The sequence below is a fragment of the Diutina rugosa genome, assembly GCF_008704595.1.
Source record: "Diutina rugosa strain CBS 613 chromosome Unknown scaffold1_size794362, whole genome shotgun sequence".
NCBI lineage: Eukaryota > Fungi > Ascomycota > Pichiomycetes > Serinales > Debaryomycetaceae > Diutina > Diutina rugosa.
Window position 1 is genome coordinate 692,294 of NW_022995155.1, and position 24,998 is coordinate 717,291.

The window sequence follows — 24,998 nt, forward strand, 5'->3', positions numbered from 1 at the left end:
GCTAGCGGTTGGTACCTATTAGCTAAGCGGTGACAAACGACCGCACCGCCTGGGTGGACTTTATACGCATTATCCACCACCCTCCGAAGCGACCATCACATACCCCACGAGCCTCGATGTCAGAAGCTCTGGGGTATCTGACGAGCCTGATCAACCTGGAGCGGGCGCTGCAGCACGCCCTGGTGGTCCTGCTTCGCCTGGGGGCGCTGCTCCGCCAGGCAGCCGCCCTGCTACGGCTGGGGGCGCCCATACGCCGCAACGTCACCGTGTACGAACCCAACTACTACGAAAACAAATTCACGTTATTCAACATCCCCCGCCGCGTGTTTGCCTGGATCTATTCGATCTCGCTCGTCGCCCTCACCATCCTCGGGTTTTTGTTCGTTGCTGTCACCCCCATCGATGTCATCGTGCAAACGGCGGGGCTGGCGTTGCTGGGGTTGAAGATGTTCATCGTGATTATTGTGTGGGTGGTGTTTTTGGTGGTGCTGATCTTATTCTATTTCAGTCGCTTGCTCCAGGCCCGCACTGCCCTCAACGATGTGCCCGTGAAACTGGTGTATATCCCCAGTCAGGGGGACTACCCTCACGACGTGTACCTTCATATCGATGATGATCTTCGTCAGTGTGTCGAGATTGGCCAGCAGGCCGGTCCCCTTAGCGACGAGTCCATCATTATTAACCATCCTGGTCTCTCGCCACCCGAGTACGTGCAAAGCCGCAACTTGACGGTACTCAAGTCTAAAGGCATCGAACTGACAGAGGAAGTGGCTCGGTTGAACCCAGCCACTTTACTCCCGCCAGACTCGCTGTATGAAGACATCATCCGCAGTGTCAGTGATAAATTCGTCACTCAGCGATACCGGGTGTTCACCCTGATCGATATCCCCGGTAACTATACCTTCCGAGAAATCTGTATCTATTTGGCTCGCGTGTATGCCGACAACTATAAGGCTAATGAGCACAAGTTGACGCGGATCATTCACCTCTACGAGAAGTTTCGTTTCGGTGGTCTGCTTATCAGCGACCACGAGCTCATCGAGTTTATGATCGAGTTTGATCGACTAGCCCAAGTGTGCCAGCTGGACTACAACCATGTGGTTCAGGCCGATAACAGCAGGGACGAGTTGCATTTGCGAGCACAACACCTAGATCGGCTTGACCCGGGCCATCTGCGTCGCGAATGGTCCGACTACGACCTGATGATCGACTGGCACGAATACCCGGGACGAGACAACCGCTACGAAGACGACCACTACCACCACACCCCCATCGACGAGCAGTTTTATGAGCAGGTTCTCGAAAGCGACTCGATCGTCCAGCAGCTGGCGTCGCCGCTGCGGCGGGTGCTGCGGCTGTTTGACCGGCTCATGGTCCCCCACGCGTCACTGACGTCGTTGCACTGGTTCCACCGAAATAGTCTGAGTTCCAGTGTGCGGCTGGTGATCCGGCTGAAGCTCGCGTTGCTGAAGCCCAGCGTCCACGAGGATGACCGGGGCAGTGTGATCGAGCGTATTCTGTCGATGATGCTGATCCAGCGGAAGTATAGTGGCTACGTCACTGACCTGGAGAGACTGGAAGATGAATGATGATGATACCCGTGCGCCCCTTTGATACCTGATAGAAGCACCGTAATACACTAATTCACAATTAAACTACACGTATTATCTATTGTCAGTTTTAGGCTAATAATTGCGACAAGGAAACCAAACTAAGGAGTTTAATCATGACCGTCATATCACAATAATTTCCTTTCATTAATAGGTCATGTCTTATCTCCTATCGAGGGTGATTTTTCCTTTCTTTTTTTTTTAGACACTACTCGGCTGTGTCTGACCTTCGTGAGGCTGTATTTTTCGGCTGTAATTTTCGGCTATACTTTAGCTACCCTTGTAACCATTCTTCGCGGAGTGCGCCTTACGTCATAGGTGTTTGCCAGCAGCAGCACTCACCATACATATCTGGATGCAGTGCGAACATTGCTCACATTTGCTCACACCCATTCCATTGCCAGAATAAACCTGATACCTACCCATGTTTGAGCTGTTGGTGGCAAACTTGCTCAACCGGGTGCTCGGGCTGTATGTCGAGAACTTCGACCTGCGGCAGCTCAACATCGGCATCTGGCTGGGGGCGGTCACCCTCAAGCACCTCCAGCTTAAGCGCGAGCTGTTGGACCAATTGGGCCTCCCCGTCGACGTCGTGTTTGGCGAGCTCGAGGAGTTGCTGCTTGTCATTCCCTGGCTGAACTTGAAGCTGAAACCCGTCCAGATCAGCGTCAATGGCCTCTATCTTCTTGCCGTCCCCACCGCCACCAAAGCCTACGACGAGGCCGAGGCGAGACGCAGAGAACTCGCCGTCAAACGACAGAAAATCGACCAATTGGACGTGTTGGAACAGGACCAAACCACCACCACCAATAACAACGAGGACGGCGGCGGGTTTGCCGCACTGCTTATCACCAAGATCATCGATAACCTCCAGATCACGATTAAGAATATTTACTTGCGGTATGAAGATACTGAAGGTCAAGGGTTAGCCGAAGACCCTTACGCATTCGGGGTGCTGCTTGCTGAGCTCTCGGCGGTGCTGACGGATGAGCTGTGGACCCCTCTGTTCATCGCTATCACTCGGGAATTTACCCGCAAATTGCTTACCCTTAGCCAGCTTAGTTGCTACATGGATACTGGTGCTGAGCTGGTACTTCTGGATCTGGCCGACGTCACTAAGTCCAAATTCACCGATAGTGACGACCGCCAGTATTTGCTTAAACCGGTGCTGGGCCAAGGTAAACTCACCGTACACAAGGGCGGCGCCACTGCCACTGTACCCCACATCGATGCCGACGTCGACTTTGAAGAGTTTGGCCTTACATTGGATGATCGCCAGTATCACGACATATTATGGACGGTGCTGAAATTTGAGTGGTACCAACGCACACTGAAGTACCGCAAGTTTAGACCCCAGACGAAAGTCAGTGATGACCCTAAAGGTTGGTTCCAGTACGCTGCTAAAGCGGTACTTGATGAGATTCACACCCGTAACAATCAGTGGACATGGGCCCATTTCAAGAAGCGGAGAGATCAGCGGCAGTCATACATTGAAAAGTATATCGCCAAACTCTGTGGTGAACCTGTACAAGGTCTCGAGGAGCTTGAAGACGATCTCCTGCTTGACGACATCAAGTGGTACCGGTCATTAGCTCGCGATGAGATGAAGCGCACGGGGAAGAAACCCAAGCCTCCCACAGAAAACCAGCAGCAGCAGCTGAAAGGATGGTTTGGCGGCTGGTTTGGTGGCAGCGCCCCCTCAAATACCCAGGTTCCCGGTGAATTTGGCCTCACAGACGAACAAAGAGACGCGTTGTACGATACCATCGACTATAAACAGGATGTCACTCCCTACGGTGGCGACGACGACTGGATCAAGTGGGTATTAGCAGCTAACTTGACTCGAGGCGGCATTGCCATTTCCCGAGAGGCCATGATAGGCGAGATGGTGTTCGAAGGGTGTCTGATCAACGTGCTGCTGCTGGAGGCCACCACCAAAGCTAAGTTCGATTTGCATGAGTTTAGAGTTGAGGACGGCACGGGAACGCTGATCTACCGCCACATCGTTCTGGTACACGATGTCCAGGATGGGGCTGAGTGTGAAGTGGACGAGGACCCTTTTCTCTCCGTGAGCTACGCCTCCAACCCTAAGGCCGTTGGCTGTGACTTAAAGCTGATGACAATCTTTTACAATCCTCAGTTCATCGACGAGATCATCAAGTTTTTCACTCCTCCAAAGATCCACTTAGATACCATTGGCGCCATCATGAGTGCTGCTCGTGACGGTGGTGGCGAATTGCTCAATCAAATGACTCGTATTGGGCTCGAGTACGCGTTGGACGAACACGAAACCGTCAATGTGGCATTGGACTTACAGGCGCCGCTCATCATTTGTCCCTTGGACCCGCTGCTGTACGACCTGGCGGTAGCTATCATCGATGCTGGTCATTTACGAGTGACGCTGGTTCCTGGTGATAAAGACAAACTTGAGGAGATTCGTGGTAAGAAGGATTATGGCGACGCTGATTGGAATGCTCTCAAGAAACTCATGTACGACCGGTACCGCTTAGAGCTTACTGACGCTCAATTCTGTGTCGGCCCCGATATTCGCCAGACCATGGCTACTCTTCACCAGCCAGGCCCTAACCCTAGTGCCATTCTTGAACGGTTCGACTTGAATCTTGGTCTTGGAGTGCTGATTCTACCTGAAGCTCCTCAGTTGGCTAAAGTGACTTTAGATGGGGAGATTCAACAAATCAAGTTGACGATGAACGACTGGCAGTATAAGACGTTGATGGAGATCATTGATCGGGCTATCCCCGCTGACGATGATTTACTGGCTAAGAAGGCTGCTGCTGTTGCTATCAAAGACGAGACCAATAATAGCAATGCTAATGGGAGTGACTCCAAGGCTGTCAGCTCGTATCAAGTGGACAAAAACCAGCACGTGTTTGAGCTCTCGCTTGTGGCCCACGACATCGAGATCCAGTTAGGCCGCTGTACCGACCCGGCAACGATGCTGGCCATTGACTTTGCCGACTTGATTGGGAAGGACTTGAAAGTGAACATTTGGAATCTGGCGGCCCAAATCCACGTTGATGTCAACCTCCAAAATCTCAAGGCCCACCAGGGGAAAACCACGTTGATTCTGGGGCTTGTGGATGCTAACAACACTGACCCTCTTCTCGTGGTTGACTACAACAGAATCCTTAGAATTGCTCCCTGGCAGGGACGCGACATTGATGTGTGGGATCAGAATATTGAGGTAGATATTTCTGTTGTGCAATTTGTGGTGCTTCGAGCGGCGTGGCTTCTGGTGCTTAACTTCATCCAAAATACCTTTGTTAACCCCAATGCTCCTCCATTACCATCGGATGAGTTAGCACATAATCTGGTGGACGATGAAGAAGCCGCCCCTGCCAAGATCAATCTTTCGGTGAACTTCAATCGCATTTTGACAGACTTCGTTGAAGATACTGGTGGCGTGGTAGGCTCCCTTAAATTGCTGAGAGCTGCTATCCAAATGCTTATTCTCCCTGAAGCGCTGAAAATGAAGGGTAATTTGGGTAAGCTTGTATTGGAAGAAGGAGAACACCTGCGAGAACTTCTTTCGATGGACGACGAGAATCTTGTCGAGTTCCGCTACGAACTGTTCGACCCTACCACCAATAAGCGTGATTATATTGCTGATCTTGAGGTGAAAACGGGAGCAATTCTGGTGATGTTTATTGAACTGCTGTTGGTGGCATTAACCACTTACTTCGCTCAATTTGGTCGCATGAAGGAAGTGTACGATAAAGCTAGAGATAATGTACCTAAGCCTGAAGGTGATCTCAAGTTTGATATTGTTGTCAACGCTCCTACAGTGGTATTCCCAAAATTGCGCGATCTGGCTACTGTCAAATTAGGGCAGTTTTATGCTAAGAACCGGTTTGAAGATGGTCACAATTTGATCAATGCTGGTGTACGCGATTCCCTGGTTTCCACTCACTTTGTGTTTGAACAGTGTACTCAAAATTTGATGGTGTTGGAAAACTTGGACATCGCCTTTGATGTTGACTACCACCCTTCAGGAATTGTCATTAAGGGTACTACACCCGGTATTGATTTGACGCTTACGGAACTCCAAGCCCGTTATTTCTACTACATTTCTCAAGCTGTGCAACAAGTGATTGGTGACGAAGTGGCGGTGGCCCCAATTCTGGCAGAGGAGATTGAGTTTGAAGCTGCCAATGCTCGTGCAGTGGGTGGTACTGAACCTGCGCCGATCTCAGAAGTGATCCCAGAAGAAACTGCTACTGATGTCGCCAAGGATGAAGACCCTAAACCCACTCCCTACTCGGTGATTTTAAGCATCCCTAAGGCTCTGCTTTCGCTTTACGATAACACTGAGGCTCAAGAACTGATCCAGCTGTGTCACCTTGGTGCCATTTCGTTTACCGAGTTCTCCACAGAGGTCAATCTGAAGGATGGTATTGATTGGCAGAGTCACATCACCGTGAAGCTGTTCCTGATCAAGGATACGAGAAAGGGCCCCTCTTGTTTCACCGAAATTATTCCTCCCACCATTGGCGATGATAAGGACCAATTTCTGGTGCAAGTGGCTAAAGAAGGTCGCCAGCTTACAGTGATTTCGACTGTGGACCAACCTAAGCTTATCATATCATTGGAGTGGGTGTTTGCGATTCAGAAATGGTACCAAAAGACCTCGGAAACTCACCGCATTGATGGCGGTAGACGTCGCAGTTCTGCTCCTCGTCGTCTTAGTACTCAACTGGATCGCCGTCAAAGTGTTTTGGGCGGAGCTCAACGAAGACCGCTGATGACTGCGGCCCACCCGCCGAGTCTCCAGGCTGTTCCACACCAGCAAAAGCCTCACGAAGAACCTCCCACGATTGTTGGCCTCAATATTAATGTGCTTTTACCACAAATTGTTCTCTTAGCTGACCCTACTAAGACTAATCTGTTAGCCTTAGTCTTTAAAGTGGAACAGTTGCTCGTTACTCAGCAACATACACTTAACGTGGCCGCCAACAATATTGGGCTCTACTTGGCGCTGATGGACCAGCCTGATAACATGAACTACCGCATCATCGATGACTTCCTGGCGCTGTTCAGCTACAACCAGGGCCAACTGAATGCCTCGCATTTGATGACAAACATGCACTTACTGGTGGACCCGATGCTTATCAAAGTGTCGGTGAAGGATATTCGTCTTGCGATGACGGTCTTGGAAAGTGCGCGGGCAATGATGGACGATGGCAGCGGTGCTCTGACTGCCGAAGCAGCTGACGATGAATCGGTAACGGGGTCTGAGCTGGATGTAGCTACTATCATTACCAATTTGCTTCCTGACAACAACAGTGACAAGGTGGTGATCAACGGCGAGGAGGTGACGGCTCTGTTTGGCGGTATCCGCTTCCTCTTGATTGGTGATGTCCACGAATTACCAGTAATCGACGGTCACATTGAATCGTTTGAAGCGAAGGCCACCAACTGGCTGCTGAACTTAGCCGCGGAAGCTCACCTCAAGCTGTGTATTAATGTGCTTAACTACTCGCAGCTGCTGTGGGAGCCGCTCATTGAGCCGTGGTCGCTTGGAGTATACTTGACGCGGCCGGAACACACGTTGCTTGTCGACGTGGTGCTGCGTAATACCGCGGAAGTGACGGTGACTCTGAGAACTGTGGCGCTTTTGTCGCAAATCCAGCTGTTGATTACTAATGTCGATGAACCATTGAAGCCTAGAGGTGAAGATAAGCCATATTTGTTGGTCAACCATACCGGTGATCCCATTACCGTCAAGGGGGCTGACAAAGAGCTTACTGTTGAACCATGGGCGGAGGAGCAGTGGGCGTTTGAAGATTGGATTGAGGTACGGCAGCAGACGCCACAGAGACTGATTAATCCTGAATTGGAAGTTAAGTTTGGTGACTTCGAAGAGTTGACCGTCTCCTTACGGGGTGAAGGGAATGATATCTATACCCTTGAGCCTGAACGGGACGGCACTCATCTGAGACTCGTATGTGAGCTTGCCTTGCGTCCTGATAACGTCAAGAAGGTCATTTTCCACAGTACGATAACCATCACCAACGCTCTGGATCGGGGCCTTAAAGTGTTATGCGATGGCCACGAAGTGTCTTTGCCGTCATCCGAACAAATTTCAATCCCTATTTCTCTCGTCAAGCTGGGGCTGTGGCAGATCGCTCCTGATGATGATAACTACCGGTACCTGAGCACCAATCTTCTGTGGACTACACTTAAAGAAAATACTCAGCAGGTTATTGAGTGTGACCCCATCTCGTCAGACCACCAGCCGATGTATTTCTTTGTCGATGCCAAGTACGACCCCATGGAACCGTTGGCACAAGTGTACCCTCACATGTCGATCATCGTATCTCTGCCACTTGAGGTAGAAAACTTGTTACCGGTGTCTTGCAAGTACACTCTCTATGACAAGTCTACTGGTCAGTCATGGAAGGGATCTATTGACAAGGGCAAGATTGGCTATTTTGATGTCGCCAATACCAAAACGGCTAAATTATGGTTATCTGTGGAACCTCAAGATTACCCTGAGCTGGAGTTTGTCGCTGTTGGTGACCACGATGCTCGTATGGGAATCAACGTTGATGGTAATCGTTTGGATCTTGGGTTGCACCACCACGATACTGCTAACATGAAGGTGTCGGTGTATGCTCCCTACGTCATTCTTAACCAAACGATGGTTGATCTTGAAATCAGTGATAGCCAGGCCACTTCTTTGTTCATCCTGGCCTGGCGTCGCGAACTGCCGCTTTTATACAGCTACCCCAACGGTGGCGATAATAAATCTCGTTCGATAATTCGGGCGGGAGATACGGCGTGGACGGAACCGATTTCGTTCGAACTGGCGGGTCAGGCAGTGGTGGCCACCGCTCGTGTCCAAGGAAAACAACTGGAGCGTAATTTCGCTGTCTCTGTTGACTACGGTTTAGGGATCTATCATCACACCAAGGTGGTGACAATCACTCCGAGATACGTGGTGTGCAGTCGCTACCCTGAACCACTTCAGCTCATGGAACAAGGACGAGTCAATCTGTCGACAATCATGCCCAATCAAGAGTGGCCCCTCTACCACTTGCATTGCTCGATGACGAAGCTCATCCTGCTTTCGTTGGCTAATCAACAGTGGCTGCTGCCGTTTGCTCTCGACGATGTAGGGCAATTTACCGTGAAAGTTGTTCATCCTGGGAACTACCAAGTGCTCGTTAAGGTGACATCTCGTGTTGAAGGGGCTACCATGTTCATCACTCTTGAGCCGCTGACGTTGTGGCCGTTTTCGTTCCGCAACTACACCGACTACACCTTCTACTTGTACCAAACCAACCCCAACACCAATGAGAACGGGGAGGTGGTGAAGAATGATACCGTATACAAGCCAATCTACTATAAGCTTCCTCCGAAGCTGGTGATGCCATACGCGTACGACTACCCTAATGCCATCATTAAGGAAGTGGCGGTGCGCTCAGGTGACCACGAACGGCTGGTTAACTTATCCGAAATTGGACCGTTGTCTCCGTTCCGTTTGGGCGATGACAGCGTCGACATGGACGTGATTGCTGATGGACCCACGACAACATTCTCCATCAGACCACCACAAGACCGCAACCTTGAAGATGAAGACAAACAAGATGAGGAGCTGACAATGATTAAAGTGGTGGCTAAATTTGAAGGGGTGGGCATTTCATTGATTAACCTGTACCGAGCGCAAGAGATTTGCTACATCACCTATAAGGGGCTTGAGCTTCGCTACAATGAGCTGGACCGTTTGCAAACGTTCAGTGTCAAGCTCAAATGGATCCAAGTGGATAATCAGTTGTACGGGGGCGTGTTCCCCATTGTGGTGTACCCTCTGGTGATTCCCAAACTGGGTCGCGAAATCAACCAACACCCCCTGCTTTCAGGGCTGATTTCGAGAGTGAAAGATCTGCCAGAACTGGACGTGGTGCTGGGGGTCACCTTTATTAAGTATGCTACGATTCTCCTTCAAGAGTTGCTGATTGAGATCGATGAAGATTTCTTGATGGCCCTCCTTGACTTTGCCAAGGTTCCAGGCGCTCTGTGGTCTAACCAAGAGGCAATTGAGCTGTGGGGTCCTCGGCCTCCTCTCCCCAAACCCAAGGACTTGGGGTCGCTGCTGCTTGACGTTTACTTCGAGGCGTTGCACTTACAACCAGTACAACTCAACTTATCGTTCATGCGTACTGAAAGAGTAAACACCGAAGGCGACGACGACACTGCTGCCCATACTACGTCTACGCTTATGTTCTTGTTCAACGTGTTGACTATGGCGGTGGGTAATGTCAATGATGCTCCCATCAAGCTTAACGCTCTCTTCATTGAAAACTTGAGACTGCTGCCAGCGCTTTTGACAGATCTGATCTCCAATCACTACGCCCAACTGTTCTTCTACCAAGTGCACAAGATCTTGGGTAGTGCTGACTTTTTGGGTAACCCTGTGGGTCTTTTCAACCAGTTGCTGCTGGGGGTGATGGATATCTTTTACGAACCGTACCAAGGGTTTATTGTTAACGATAGACCTCAAGAAATCGGTATTGGCTTAGCTAAAGGTGGGTTGCTGTTCATGAAGAAACTGGTGTACGGGATCTCTGATTCGGTGGCTAAAGTCACTGGTTCCATCGCTAAGGGTTTACTGGCGGCTACTATGGATAGCGACTTCCAGGAACTGCGCCGCAAATACTTGAGACGCAATCGTCCCAAACACGCGTTGTATGGGTTTGGTCTGGGTGTGGAACTGTTGTTTGACCTGGTGAGTCTGGGTCTTGCCGGTATCGCCACTGCTCCGATTGAAGGCGCTGAAAGAGAGGGTGCTGTTGGTTTCTTCAAAGGTATCGGCAAGGGCATGATCGGTTTACCCACTAAGACAGCCATTGGTGTGTTTGATTTTGCTCTGAATTTCAGTGAAGGCATTCGTAACACCACCACCGTTTTTGAAAGTGAAGGGCTTGATAAAGTGAGAATGCCCCGTTACATTGCTCCCAATGCTCCTGTCGCCCCCTTCTCTCCTGGTCAAGCACAGGGTCAATACTGGCTCAAAAACATCGATCTGGGGTCATACATTTCCCTGGTCTATGTCGCTCACTTGACACTCACTGGCACTGATATGTGTGTGCTTGTCACCTACAGCGAGATCATCGTGTTTGACATGAGTACTTTACAACTGAAAAAGGACGTGCTGTACGACCGGTTGACGGAGGTACTGAAGGAACACCTGGGCATTGACCTCAAACTGCAAGGAAGAAGCGAACTTTTTGTTCCCGTCAGTGATAAGGGTTTGAGAGATTGGCTTTACGGCAAAATTGGCATGGCCGTCGCTGACTACAACACGAAGTTCCGCGTAGAGCCTTAATCAGGCGATGATACAAATGTAATAAACGAAGATTATTTCTAGAAGCTTTCTCTATGTATTTTCCATTAGTCGTAAGCGTAACTATATCCCCCCTTTAAACCTCACAAAATCCCTATCCCATCTATTCCTGGAAGTTCCACACCCCATCACCCAAAAACGTCAACAATTCAATGCCAATGCCCTTGTTCTTTTCCTTGATGTCGTTGGTGCTCATCAACAACTTGCCCAACGCCAACGCGTTCGTCTTGCCCTCGGCGTTGACGACGACCACGGTACCTTCCTCGAGGTTTTCCTCGGGCAACGCCGCCCCCGGCGAAGTCAAACCGGGACACATGATGTTAGCCCCCGACAACACGAACTTGATGGCGCCTCTGTCGACCTTGACGCTGGGGAAGCAATCGGCCCACTTGTGGACCAAGCGGAGCGACGGGTAGAGCTCGTCGAACTTGCCGAACGCCACCACCTCGCCGTCCATGAGGTACACCGAGATCTTGTCCTCGCACTTCACCTGGACAATGGTGGCCTTTTTGGGGATGACCTCGTCAATCACCGGCTCCAACCCGGGGAACTGGTCCACGAGGTTCAGCTTGAGCCCCCGCACCGCCAGCGACTTGATGTTGGACTTGGAATGGATGTCTTCCTTGGAAAACTTCTTGAACATGGGTGAAGATTTGTTCGCGGCAAGCGAAGACTTAAGGCGCGGCGAGAGCCCCCTCACTAAGACACAAATCTTGGGGCTAATAAAGGTAGTTAAAGGGAAGAAGAGAGTAATAATAATGAATGAATCTACTCATTTACAATGAATGTGGGGGTTTTTAATTACAATGCCACCACTTATCTGATGTCATCGCACTCAAAAACCCCCCGTACTCACTCTTGCCCATTATCTACTAGTAGTGATCGTGATCACCACTGAGACATCCAGCTCAAGACTCTCCACCAACAGTAGAGCCGAGCGAGGCACAAGGCAGGCTGTCGCCCTGACATTTCCCACTACAGCCATGGCCTCATGACTCCAGCAAGAAAAGTAGGGACGACAAAGATTGTCGCGGTAAAAGTTGTGCCAAAAATTCCCCACGACCGTGGGGCCGTGGGAGCTGTCGAATGTTAAAGTTTTCAACTAGCAAAAACATGCTCTCGGACGAATCCTCACTGAACCACGTAACATCCTTGCATAAAGATGAAGAAAAGAAAATTTAGTGGCGATGGGTCGCGATGATAAATAGTTGACACTTGTGATTATATGCAGTATTAATATTTCGCGGGTCTATGCAGTACGAAAGTAGGGGCGATTAATTACTTCCACCGCCAAGTTGGCCACGCCGTCACCAAATTCAACACTTTCCATGTGGTTATCAGAAACGTCGACTGATTCAAGCGCAGGGGCATCCACTACTAACCGGGCAAGCTCGTTATAATTGAGTTTGAGCTTGCGGAGCCGGTGCCATTGCTTCATTGAGTGCACCTCATTAATGTTGTTAAACAGCAAGTCTGCCTGCTCAAGCAACGGTCCAAGGGTGACAGCGGTGGTGACATTACATCCGTTGATCACAAGCTTAGTGAGTTGAGGGTGGTGTACCTCTAACGGGCCCAGCATGCGGCAATTAAGGAGAACCAAGTGGTTTACTCGGTCGGGTACAAACAGAAGCGACCCTGGGATGCGAGCCTTAGTGATCTGAAGGGCTTCAATGGTCTTGGGGAGCACGGGTATCGGGTGTAAGGTGGGGAACAAAAGCTCTAATTTCTTTAACGCTGGAAATTTAGCCCAGGTATCGAAGTAACGCAACCCACAGAAAGTGAGCTCCTCAGTAGTTTGCAGAAGACTGGAACGAGACAAAATCACGTCGATGGGGAAATCGTGGGATGACCAGGGACGGGGATGAGCGACACCCCATGGTTTACGGACTTTTTCCGGTGTCAGCGCTGGGCGGTATTTTGTCCATTGCAAACTGTGGACTTGAGACAATGCCCCTGATATAAGTTCGTTGCCTCCGTCGACATCATCAAACACCACGCGATGAAGACTTGACGGTGAGGTAACGCTCTCCACTTCGCACGACGTCAATTTGAGCGTTCTCAACCCTTCTGGAAGTACCAACGACATGGCGCCGGCAAGGCCATAATTACAGATCGACAACGATTGAAGGCCCTTGAGCGCTGAAAAATCGTAGTTGTCGCACATCAGCAGCTTGATGAAGAGCAGTTTAAGGTTCATTTTTTGTAATTGAGCCTGAGTAACGCGTCCGTCAAATACGTGTAAACTGTGGATCCGATCATAAAACAGCACGAAATCCTTGATATCGGTGCAGTATAACTCGAGCTGAGCCACTCGCTGGCGGTGGCGGCTGAGTTGGGTCTCAGAACAGTCAATGGAGATGACATCGGCGGGCATAAGAAGGCCGTCTAGCCGTTGATCGATCACATCGGGGGTCACTTGTATTGGCCGCTTGAACTTGTAGGGAAACACCTTTGCCGCCAGGCTCTGCGTAGGCGGATCGCAAAAGTCGATTATGAGGTCGACGATTTCTGGAGGAAAAACACACATGGGACGTAAATCGTAATCTATTATCGGCAGCCGTTATCGGTTTATATTTGCTTCGGATGCATGGAGTACGACCTAGGCTGCAAAATGCTATAAAAAGAAACGGTGGGGCAAAACCGCAACCGTAGCTCATGTGAAGAGCTTGCCATGGCAAAAGTGAGGTGATCCTTGCGGGTGGGGTGATAAAGTACTTAAATACGGCAGACAGTGGGTCTCGGCAGACAGTTGGTTCCTTGTTTGAGTTGTGGTTGCTTCTGGTGCTAGCAGACAGGGACGGGTTCACGTGCTTGAGGGAGGGGTAAAAGGAGGGGTACGAGCCACGGTAGGCCTGAAACAAAAACGTTGGCAAGTGTGGTGAAGAGGGGAAACCGAGAAACAGCTCATGCACGCTTGGCACATGTGCCAAATCACCCCGCCATCGCTTTCAGGGGGTCCAGACTACGACAGCGGTCCTCTCAGTACTTAAATTGGTAGATGATAGTGAAGTTTAGAAAGTGGTCATACATTATGATCTCTGTTCATGGCATATTCTTTAGGATAAATGATCTACTTATTGGGAACTCATAGCATAGTGGTAATGAATTACGCGACTGTAGATTTTAGTAGATCGAAAATCAAGAAAATGCTAGGTATCCATTTATACCGTTGTCAGGATAGATCATTAATAGAGTGTTTTTAAGTCATGGCATCAGGTTACTATACTAGAACTACTTCAACACCTTCCCGTCGGCAATCTCTCTTTCCTCACCGTTGACCACCACCGGCTTGTCCCAGGCAAACATGTTGTCGATGAAGTCCTTGTCCTTGGCGTCGGTGGGGTCCAATCTCGAGTACGAGTAGGATTCCCAGTCAGGAGCCACGTCGAACGCAGGCACGTAGTCTTGGCCTCTGACTAAAAAGGCACCGGTGATACCGTTGTTGTTGTTTTCCCCGTAGACAACCATGCACCCGAACATGTACTTAGTCGAAGCCGACAACCGGTTGAAGAAACCGCCAACCAAGTTGTTCGACATGAAGGTCAAAGTCAACTCGTCGTTGTACTTGTAGTCGACCTTCCACAACGACCATTCTTCGGGGTTCCATTGGTTCTTCCAGAACCAAGGGATGGCCACTTCTCTGGTTTCCTCGTTGGAGTAGGTTCTCTTCCACTCGTCCAAGGGAGCAGACGCCTTACCCAAAGCTTCAAGAGGGTGCTTAGGCTTCTTAGGCGCTTCCTCGGCGGCGGGAGCAGATTCCTTAGCCGCAGCGGCCTTAGGAGCAGCAGCAGCCTTAGGGGCGGCTTCCTTCTTCGCCTTCGGTTCCTTCTTAGGAGGAACGTACTCAAGACGCTTTTCGGCGATCTTGTAGCCCTTGGGCAACACCGCGGCCACCAGTGGCTGCGACGTGATCAACTTGAACCAACGGGTGGTCTGAGGGTATTGACGTTGCCATTCAGGGTCGAACAACAACGCGAACGGTCTCTGGAGCATGAGGGCCGAGTAGATATCGGCAAAAGACAACCGTTCGCCGACAAGGTAGGTGTGGGTGGTCAACCGCTGTTCAAACGCCTTCAATTGCTCGTTCAACAACGCGCTCTTCTCGTCGACGTTCTTCTTGTTGTACGGGGTGCCGTCGTTGAGCAAGGGACGGAACACGGCGGCGGCGGTGGGCAACACGTCGGAGTTGCTGTAGGAGTTCCACATCGTCACCTGGGCCTTTTCGGCGTCGGTCTTACCCAACAACTTCGAGTCCGGTTCGGCGATAAGGAAAAGGTACTGGCAGATGGCCAACGCTTCTCTCAACTTGAGTCCCTTAGGCCCAATGAACACGGGCACTTTCTTCAAAGGAAACGCCTTTTCAAACTCAGGGTGGCCTTCGTAGGAGTCGTAGACAGTGACGTCCAACTTGTAGTGGTTGATGAGCCATTGCACCGGCAACGGACGCGTTCTAGAGCCCAACACGGCGGCGCCAATCGACATTTTCTGGTGGTGAGCTTACTGAGGGTGGAAATAGGAAATGGCAAGCGGCCTGTGTGGAGTGCGCACAGGGGGGGGGCCGTGCCAGCGTGGCTGAAAAATTAGGGTTATCAGTGGCCATATCGTTGAGAAAGGAAGCGCTAAGATGATGATTTATAGCGAACTATCAAATTTCACTTGGCGAGGGAGTATAATTCATTTAGATGAAGGTAAAGTTTCTAGGAAATTGTAATTGGTTAGCTGTGAGTGATCGAGAGTGAGAAGTTATGGTAGAATCTTGATTGCACTTGTCTAATTTACTAGAGACGACTAGTGGAAATATAGCTGGTGGAAGAGGGCGCTGAGATCCAGGACCAGCCAGGTTTATTATTCCGGGTGGCAATGCAAATGGGGGGGTTAGCTCTAGGGGAGTTTCGGCAGAGGATGCACTGTTACCAAAAGGTATACGACTGAGAGGGTTCACAACGGATTATATAGCAAGTGTATGGGCCAACCAGCCCCACCAAAACAGTAAAATTATCCGAAGCTTGGTGGGGGACAATGCTGGTCTTCGGCTCGAGCTACGCCTGAGACATTGCTAACACCGGAGTGAGGATCATCGATAACGCATCGGGTTTATAAACCAGTGCATGATAATAACAATGAAGCGGGCGAGTGTCTAGGTCGTCCCCGCCCACGAGGACTCGGTTATCTACGGCGCCCTGAGGTACGAGTCAGAGCTTGAGATATTCGGGGGGGAGCCACACCGTCAAAACTTACCACCTTAGCATTTTAAGCATCCTCGCATCGACTGAACCCTAATTGTTTTAACCAATGATTTCACGCTCGGCGTTTGTGCGGCGTTCTATCTAAATGTCTATTGTTGACAACGACAAACTTTATAGGGGGCGGAAAAACCATTGCGGGGTCAGCCACCTGGTAACCCAAAAGTAAGTTGCTGGCGATGCAAGGTGTTGACTCCGTCCAGCTCAGCACCAAATTGCTGGAGACTACTCGACGCCCAAAATAATCACTAAACCATTTGTCGTCATACTAAGGGCCAAATGGTGGCCTAGTATTTGGTGGTTTGGGTTAGGGAAGACGCGTGTTGTCCACCGGGAAAATCCCTTTTAGAGATTAAACTTTAGCTTTGCTGTTAGTGGCCCTTCCCCGATCGATCGCATGGCTGGATGCCCTGAGATCGCAAGGGCATCTGTCATGGGTGTCACTCATCGATGTAAACAAACGGCACCAGGCCCTGACTAGCTTAGGCAACCACTACGTGTCTGCAGCGGCTGTAGGGGGCCCAAATGTCAACAAACAGGGGTACCGCGGACGTCTGTCGCCGAGGGGCCCCGATGGCCACGTCGCAAATAATACCGAGAAAAATATCCCGCTGGCAGCAGCCAGCGTGAGTGAAAAATTTGGCAGCTTCCTGGTGGTCATAATAGTTAATTAAATCTCGTTTTCTTCAAGCGGTAGATGTAGGGGTCGGGTAAGTTTCAGGATGAAACAGCCATCACCATTGTTATTGTTTCACCAAACCCCTATACTTGATCAGGGGCTACGGCACAAGCCAGGGGACGATTTCATCCGTCGACGCAGTGCTGGCACTGCATTTGTGGCCTCAGTCAGTATTTTTTCTACGAGGCGATGCAGTGGCGCTGCTGGGAAGGCGGTCTAGATTTCTCTTTATAAGGTTAGCACCTGAGATATAGCTCGAGGAGAAGATTGATTTCAGGGGAGTTTGGGGCAAGGCAACAGGGGCCAGCATGCCGCTGATGGGGAGGTCAAAGGAGCGTAAAATTAGAATTAAATAAAAGTCCTGTCTTATTAATAGATTTTATTCTCTCTCTCAAGGTGCTTCGCTTCGCCTCATCAGTGTTTGTGTGCTCGCAATGAGGTAGGTGCGAGTAATATTAAGGTGAGGTGGTCAGGAAATAGCGTAGTCTCTTGAAAGAAAAAAATTGACCATTTGTATTAGTTGGCCACGTTCGTTTGAGGGGTAATAGTCGATAATCAATCGGTCGTGTTGATTTATAGGCGACAAACACTGCTGATAGTAAAAACCCTAAATTATCAATGCAATGCAATTTCACTAATCAACAGTAGTAGTGATTGATGATAGCGGTCGGCAGGCCAATTATTATGGACTGAGCTTTGGTCAGAGCTCAGTCGAAAAGACTGATTGTCATCTTATTGTCCAATCGAAGTAGCCATGCCATTTAGCCTTGGTGTTGGGATCCATAGACAGCTCGTCAATCATCCTCATGACAAACTGGCCGCGATATCGGCAGTCACGAATCACATGAGGGTCATGGGCGTGGGCAGTGGCGATGGCGTGTTCTCTCAATAAGTTTATGGCGATCCCTTTAGGGTTTGCTAATACTGATGGGGGAGGGTAGTACTCGTCTATCCCCAGTAACTGAGGTAAAGCAAACGTGTGCACGATTGGTTGATGCGTGTGTGACTCCCCCTGAGTAGGTAATTGCTCTCTCTGAAGGGCAATGGGAGGCGTCAAATCGAACCGGAAACTGTCCTGAGGGTTATTGGTGACATACTCAAGCTTAATCAAGTGCCACACAAGTTGTCTAAGCTTCAACAGGTCCAGTAATCCCGCCACTGACCCTCGGGAGCTTTGGCTCAATTGAGGGAATTGAGCCCGGGCAAACCCCAGATTGAGCTCTGTCACTTCAAACTGGTTCAAATAAAATACCAGCGCCATCATTGGCGGAGGAATGGGGACATCGAGGCCTGCGGGGTACGCAGCGATCCCTGCTCGCGCTACTGGCGTCGCCAACTGGAATTTCTTTCCAATGAAGTATTTTAGTATCGTAACCAGTTGCACTGCCAGCGCCCATACGATGGCGTCAGAGCCAGCAGCAATGGAGTCAGCGCACGCCGCCGCCACGGGAGAAGCTAGGGCATCGTAGAGCTGGCCCTGGTTATAGCACACGGCCCGCAAATACGGCAGCAAGTGGTCGCGCCCGGCGATGCCGCAGAGGACAAGCACAATCAGGATCACCACTTCAAGCAACGTGCGCTGGGCCCGCTCGGTGTGGCCGATATCGGTGGCGCGATGGAACTCGGCGATCTGCGCCAGTTGCGCCTCGACGACGGGACTGAGGTCGGGGGAGTGGGTCAGCGAACACGCTAGTAGCGCGAGGTATAGGTAGGGGCGCCGGTCGCTATACTCGGCGGCGAAGCAGCGGTGGGGGATCATCAGCCCCCATATCCCTAGCTCGTTGAACTGGTCGAGAAACCAGTGGTAGCGCTGGCGCTCGACGATGTCGATGAACACCGCCACCTCGCTCTGAATTTGTGGGGCAGGCGGCGGGAACGGCGTCGCCGACGGGAGCATCGGTTTGAGGAGGGCCAGGGCGATATCGTAGCGTTCAGGGAGGGTGGTAGATATCTGGGGTGGTACTGGCGCTGTTAGTGGTGCCGGCGCTACCGGAGCTAACGGCGCCGGCGCCTGCGCCGGCACCGACGCCAGGGGAGCGGTTAAGGGGTGCGGCGAGTACAGATGCGGGCTGTCCACGGGCAAGTGGCCGGGGTGCGCCGGCGGTATCAGCAGCGGCGGTGGTGGCGCTGGTATTGATAGCAGGGGGTCGGTGGCGATGAAGGTGGTGGTGGGGTCGGTGGTTGTGGCTGCCGACACCAGCGCGTCGCGCCCGGCGCTGGCGGCGCCGTCGTGGAAGGTGCGCTCGGCCTCGTCCAACTCTTGAGGGGAGTGTAGGTGGAGGTAGGGGCGGTACTGGCGGCGCCCGTGGCGGTAGAGCAGGGCGATGGTGATCAGCTGGTCGAGGATGCGGTACGGGTGTTGTTGTGGTGCAGGCGCCGGGGCGATGGCGGCGGCGACGGCGGAGTCGTCGTGGGGGTTGAAGTAGGTGTACTGGGTGAAATTGAGGCGGACGCCGCGGTAGCACTTGCGCTTCAGCTTAATACAGTTCTTGCACACCGGCTGCTGTTCGTCACACTTCATGTGGCGGTCTCGGCAGGTCAAGCACCCCAGCCGGGTCCGCGACCGCTTCACCAACGGGTTGAGCCGCTTCTTCGCCATACGCGCGGGCAGGTAACCAGGATCAGACGCCGATGGAGCCGGACGGGACCTCACGCCGACGAAGATGGTGGGGACAATGGGTCGACAGTGGTGCGGAGGGTGGTCAAAAAAAACTGCTGGCGGGCGCTGATTTATTTTTTCGCTCGCGCGCCCTTATGGGGCGGGAGCCTGCCCCCGCCCCTCGGTGTGACTCGCGAAGCGGCAATGCGGGCGCCAGTTGCTAGAAAATATCCGCATGGGTAACCGTGCAGGTACCCCGACGGCAGACAAACACAACATCCCCCCACCTAAATGATGGCATCCAGCTAAGGGATGAAAGCCGTGAAACAGAAAATACTAGATATATCAGAACAACGTTAGTTATTTTATTGGGATTTACACTCATATCCTTTGAGGAAGTTTTACTGTCACACTATATCAGGGCCACTTGTTTTTCTCCATGTTTTCCTTCCCCAATTTTTTCGGTGTAAAATTTATCATCGATGGTCTAAGCGGAGGTTGATCCGAGTAGGACTTTTTGTCCACCGTATTGCTGGGCTTGCATCAGCACAATGCCTCTCCTCCAGTAAATGGACCCATAGGTGCAGGTCGGGTATACTCTCTGACCCTCCAGTGGCTTTTTGCCCTTCTGCAACTTCCCCCGGCTTCGGAAAAAGGTGGCGGTACGTCGGACCCGTTTGGAGAAACTAACAGCTTTAGCCGGCTGCCGCCCTGCACGTCCCGAAGCGGTGGCAGGTCGACTAGGGCAAACGCTGTTCCTACGTCTGACAAAAAAAATTGCTTTCACCATTTTAACAAGAAAGAAGTTGGGAAGTATGACTCTTGCTACTCTTCGTTGTTAATATTTGGCCTTTAACTGATTGTATTCCATGATGTTTAGTTGCGTATGATGGTGCACCGTTATTTATGCAGCATGCCTATGAAGGGACTGGCTGGAATCCGAGGATGCGATACTCCTTCTTGAAGCTCCAATAACAGACCTAATCAAGTATACAAAGATGCTAAACCGCTGTGAAATTTTTCTTGTTGCATTTTGGTACCCCTTTCGAGGTGTTTGGTTTTCTTCAACTCACACAACTTGCATTTAATGGTACACCAATGCATCTCCTAGGCAGAAATCAACAATATACTTCAAATCGTGCTTCCAGTGTAAAGTTAATCTATCGAATTGTTTGAAGTCGCTATTGTCTTGCTAATTTCGCTTAGATTACCCGATACCGTTGTGAAGCTTATGATACAATCGTCAATTAAGGGGTCTTCAAGGCAGCCACGTCAGGGATGTGATTGCTGTATTTGGAGATCATATTATCATGATGTTTGATCATGATGTTTGATCCTCCACTGGTTTGTTAAAAGTAACGCGTCTTCATCTATTCAAGATTAATTAGTATGCAGCTATCAACTAACACCAGAAGTTCGAAACGTTGTCACACTAATTGATTTAGTATCTGTCTGTGGTAGCAAGCAATCCGTGTGTCATTGAAGCTCACTTCAACGGCAATTTGATGGTGTTTTGGCGGTTTTGATCGCATTCTTCTAATTGCACTTTGAAGCTGTGCGCCAATTCCGAAATTGTTCATCCAGTCCAATTATTCATCAGTTGACGTTGTTCATAAACTCTGATCAAACTCTATCATCTATCGATGATCTCCGATTAGGTGTATTATTCGTTAAACTTGCCGTGCTTGTCTGTACTTATAGTTCTCAAAAACCCGCCGTGCTTGTGAGGCTGAACCTCAACTCCATCGATGAAACGGCTATAACTCTAGACCTCAACGGCTCCATACAAAGCCGCAATCCGATTGGACTTGCCGTTGTACACCAAAGGCCTCTCGGGTGCACTTAAAGGATTTGCTCATAGAACATCGTCGAGTTTGAACGGAAGATAGATATTCGGCTGGATGCTCTGAATACAGTTTCAATAGGATAATCAGTTCTCAAGAACATTAAGCAGCTTGTGGTCTAGAGCTTCTCTTAGACCGTTAGACGAAAACAGCGCGCGGGGGGTACCACAACGAGGCTTAGTGGGGGAAAGCTGGGAGCGAAAATTTTGGCGTTCCTCGCCCACAGCAGAATTAGACGAGGAGAACGGACCACGTGACTAAGGCCAACAATCTCATTTCTTGAGAATTACTGTCGGATCGTCGATGGCTGTCGGGTTGATGGGTCAGATAAGCCGTTCCAAACTTAATTTAGGACCATCTTAGGTGCATATAGTTACATGTGGCTGGTGAGGTGTGGGGTGACGATGCTAGCTACCAAACTACTCACCGCGACGAAGGGGCCTCGAAGGGGCTAATCACGTGTCGATGCGCCAGGAGAAAAAGTAGGGGTGATAGCCATTAGGGCCCAGGCCCCGCCGTTTACCGGGAAGAAGTTTGGGTCGAACCTGTATTTGGCGATGTGTGCTTACGTAACCCCGGGCTCCGGTGCAGTGTATATAGGGCTAGCGCTCACTTGAGATGGTACCTTATACGGTGACACCGGGCCACGATAGTCTTAAATGACCACTTAAACCTAGAAAGAAAGGGTTGTTTCCTCTAATGTGAAAATTTTTACGTCGTATTCGAAATATACATGACGCTAGCGTCACTTTTGAAGGCGTATACGCCGTTTAGGTCCTGTTCCCTCTATGCAATACGAAGCTCTGGTGAGAGGAGGGGTAGGAGACACACAATGGGCGCGGCTATATAAGGTATCTCAGCGCTCTTGCGGACTAAATCTTTTCCTCTACCCCTCGCAATGGACGCTGCCCCCAACCGACCGTTAATGCAAATCCCCCTACCCAAGCGCCCCCCGTCTATGCCCATGTCCAACACTCCGCCTGAACACTCTGTCATCTCCCGGAAGTCCCAGGGCTCTCAGGGCTCCCGGACGAGCTCTTCGCTGGGGTATGCCTCCACCGCGAGCGTCTCGACGCTGCGCCACGGGTCACCACCCTCCCTGGTGACGTCGATGAATGCGTCGCCAACCTATATGGATGGCGGTGGCAATGGTAATGGTAACGGAAATGACTACTCTCTTGTCAAGGCCCGGACGATGGCTCCTGTCAAGGCCCGGACGATGGCTCCTGTCAAGGCCCGGACGATGGCTCCTGTCGTGCTCACCAATTTCCCTGAAATGCCTTCTGAGGACATTATCCTTCTTATCAAGGAAACAATCCTGGCCAACATTGGCTCCTGGATTGAATGGCACATGTACCCGTTGAAAGGACGGGATGACGGTTTCATCATTGCCCTCGCCCAGGCCGACATCGCCTATCGCTTCATTAACTGCATGAATGGGTTGATTATTGACAACCACACGTTGGAGGCAAGGCTCTACTACCCGCTGGCCACCGGGCCGTGGCAATTGCCCGAACTACTGCCATCCAATATGCTTCCTGAACCCCACAACCGGGTGTATGTGAACAACTTGCCCTTCCGCGCCCTGATTGACAACTTCTGCATTTTCTGCTTCAAGCTCATTAACGACAAGATACCCCGGCTTGCGCTGAAAGTGACAGAAATTAAGGTGCCTCTGCGGTACGACGACTCACAATACTTTGGCAGTTGGAGAAACGACGATTACCTCAGCAAAGGGTATGCGCTCGTTACCTTCAGTGACCATGAGCTGGCGTGGGCGTTCATTGATGCCATCAACGGCGTCTGGTACGACAGACGGCAATTGGGAGCTCGCTTCGACAGATTCCCCGACAACCACAGCACGCGCCCCATCCACTTTGAGCAGGCCTCTGATGATGATGAAGTTCCTGGTTTTGTCCACTCTGGCTCTGCCCAACACAACCCTAGCATCAAGTACCGAGACGGCTCGTACCAGGACGACTCGTACCAAAACGGATCGTACCAACACCGTTCTTACCACCAAAACGGATACCAACGGAGTCGCAACTACCACAACGGGTACCGCTACAACCGCTACCACCGGAACGGCTACGGTCGGTACGGCTACTACCAAGACCCCTCAAGTGACGGCAACGAGTCTTCTTTCAACACCCACGGCGATGGCGACAGAACCCGCTACCCCCAATACAGAAGCGGCAACGGATACCCTCCCAACCACAACTACCAGTATGGTTCGAGAAACAATGCGTCTCCTCCCTTCTGTTGCCGCAGTGGTGGCTTCTCTCCCAACGGATACCACCCCAGCAACAACATGAGAAGAGTCCAGTACCACCGCAACAACTCATCCAACCAATCATTCGAACAATACTTCGACCATGGCTCCGACCAGTCCTCCGATGATACCCAAGTTAATGGCAACGAATACCCTTCGGACGACTCCACCTCGTGGAGCTAATTTTAACGGTAGGCAGATCTACCTTGTGGCGAATTTTATAGGGAATCACAACGTATTTGTGAGATATGAGTATTTTTTCCTGTAGTATGCATGCTTTGGCTAAAGTTGGGTTCCACAAAACAAGATTGCAGTGCACTTATGTAAGCCCAACTTTGTGCCACATTCCTTTAATAACCAGCACAAATGACCATGAGCCGTCTCAAGTCGACGGAAGATGTCATGGAATGAAAATTGCGATTGACATAGATTTCCCACTGGTAAGTGATACATTTGCTTTGAACTCATGGAAATGGATCGCTTGCAATTGGAAATTGATAGGTGCTGTCGCCTCAGTAAGACCAAACAGTGAGGAGAGTTAAATAAACAGGTTCTGTATGATCTTTATGACTCCTTGAATGTTTGTAATCTGCCTTTCATGAGTCCTGTCATGTTGAATTTCTCTCTTAACACTTCATTCCTTGTTCTGAACTTGATTTGAAGGTGACCCTTGAAGTAAAAGCAGTACCATCATTTGCTTATACGGTAATATCACTCGAAGCAGACCATTCCAGTCTCAATAGTGGCATTGCTTAATCGTCAATATTCATCACAGCCACGTTCGACTATGGGCGCTGGACGACCTCCATGCTTGCAAGTTCAGGTGTGCAACACATGGCTCAACCACAGGCCAAATCCACCCCATCACTCGTTGCACCAATAAGTTGACCTCAAGGGTGACGTGTTGTTTGAATAAGTAGTGTCGGCATTTTTCTCCTAAAGGTGTGCCAGGGGAAGATTAGCCGAGACAGGCAGGTTGTATGATGACACCGCAATGTGGAATACGAAACACGCCTCCACAACTTATTCCTGCTCCATTTGACGGCATCAGAAACCTCCCATTTACGTTGGGTTGCTCATCTCGAGGATGAAGAGTCTACGTTTTTAGGGTTAATTCGTTAAGCTGATCATATCTCAATTACAAAGTTGAGCGAAGGAGGCTACCAATGAGCCTAGAGCCAAGGACATGAATTATAATCAGTTGCTCCCCAAGTTGAAGATATTGTTGAAAACTTCAAAAGTTGTTTATCTGGAACCGAAGATTCCGGTCAACACTTATCAATCATTATATGTCCGAAAGTACGACCTACAAGTCAAATAATCGAAGTGATATGTGATCATAATAGTAACATACACGTACTATTAACTTATGCTGATGACATGG

At 50.4% G+C, this 24,998-nt stretch overlaps 7 protein-coding genes across 7 annotated transcripts; 3 read left to right on the forward strand and 4 right to left on the reverse strand. All coding sequences in view use genetic code 12, as the record gives it.

Moving 5' to 3' along the window:
* Window positions 1–116: 116 nt before the first annotated feature.
* DIURU_003614 (uncharacterized protein) lies at window positions 117–1,589 on the forward strand (the record flags this gene model as incomplete). Its single annotated transcript, XM_034156396.1, has 1 exon — window positions 117–1,589. The coding sequence occupies one exon, from the start codon at window positions 117–119 to the stop codon at window positions 1,587–1,589; it is 1,473 nt and encodes a 490-aa protein (XP_034011867.1).
* Window positions 1,590–2,034: 445 nt separating this feature from the next.
* On the forward strand, window positions 2,035–10,959 carry VPS13 (membrane morphogenesis protein; the record flags this gene model as incomplete). The annotated part of the gene is made up of 1 exon (XM_034156397.1): window positions 2,035–10,959. One exon carries the CDS (start codon window positions 2,035–2,037, stop codon window positions 10,957–10,959), a length of 8,925 nt encoding a protein of 2,974 aa, XP_034011868.1.
* A 121-nt stretch (window positions 10,960–11,080) lies between these two features.
* On the reverse strand, window positions 11,081–11,620 carry DIURU_003616 (translation machinery-associated protein 20; the record flags this gene model as incomplete). The annotated part of the gene is made up of 1 exon (XM_034156398.1): window positions 11,081–11,620. One exon carries the CDS (start codon window positions 11,618–11,620, stop codon window positions 11,081–11,083), a length of 540 nt encoding a protein of 179 aa, XP_034011869.1.
* A 606-nt stretch (window positions 11,621–12,226) lies between these two features.
* DIURU_003617 (uncharacterized protein) lies at window positions 12,227–13,504 on the reverse strand (the record flags this gene model as incomplete). The annotated part of the gene is made up of 1 exon (XM_034156399.1): window positions 12,227–13,504. One exon carries the CDS (start codon window positions 13,502–13,504, stop codon window positions 12,227–12,229), a length of 1,278 nt encoding a protein of 425 aa, XP_034011870.1.
* A 704-nt stretch (window positions 13,505–14,208) lies between these two features.
* Window positions 14,209–15,459, reverse strand: CAM1 (translation elongation factor EF1B gamma; the record flags this gene model as incomplete). Its single annotated transcript, XM_034156400.1, has 1 exon — window positions 14,209–15,459. One exon carries the CDS (start codon window positions 15,457–15,459, stop codon window positions 14,209–14,211), a length of 1,251 nt encoding a protein of 416 aa, XP_034011871.1.
* Window positions 15,460–17,626: 2,167 nt separating this feature from the next.
* Window positions 17,627–18,796, reverse strand: AHR1 (Zn(II)2Cys6 transcription factor AHR1; the record flags this gene model as incomplete). The annotated part of the gene is made up of 1 exon (XM_034156401.1): window positions 17,627–18,796. The coding sequence occupies one exon, from the start codon at window positions 18,794–18,796 to the stop codon at window positions 17,627–17,629; it is 1,170 nt and encodes a 389-aa protein (XP_034011872.1).
* A 3,444-nt stretch (window positions 18,797–22,240) lies between these two features.
* On the forward strand, window positions 22,241–23,797 carry DIURU_003620 (RNA recognition motif domain-containing protein; the record flags this gene model as incomplete). The annotated part of the gene is made up of 1 exon (XM_034156403.1): window positions 22,241–23,797. One exon carries the CDS (start codon window positions 22,241–22,243, stop codon window positions 23,795–23,797), a length of 1,557 nt encoding a protein of 518 aa, XP_034011873.1.
* Window positions 23,798–24,998: the final 1,201 nt, after the last annotated feature.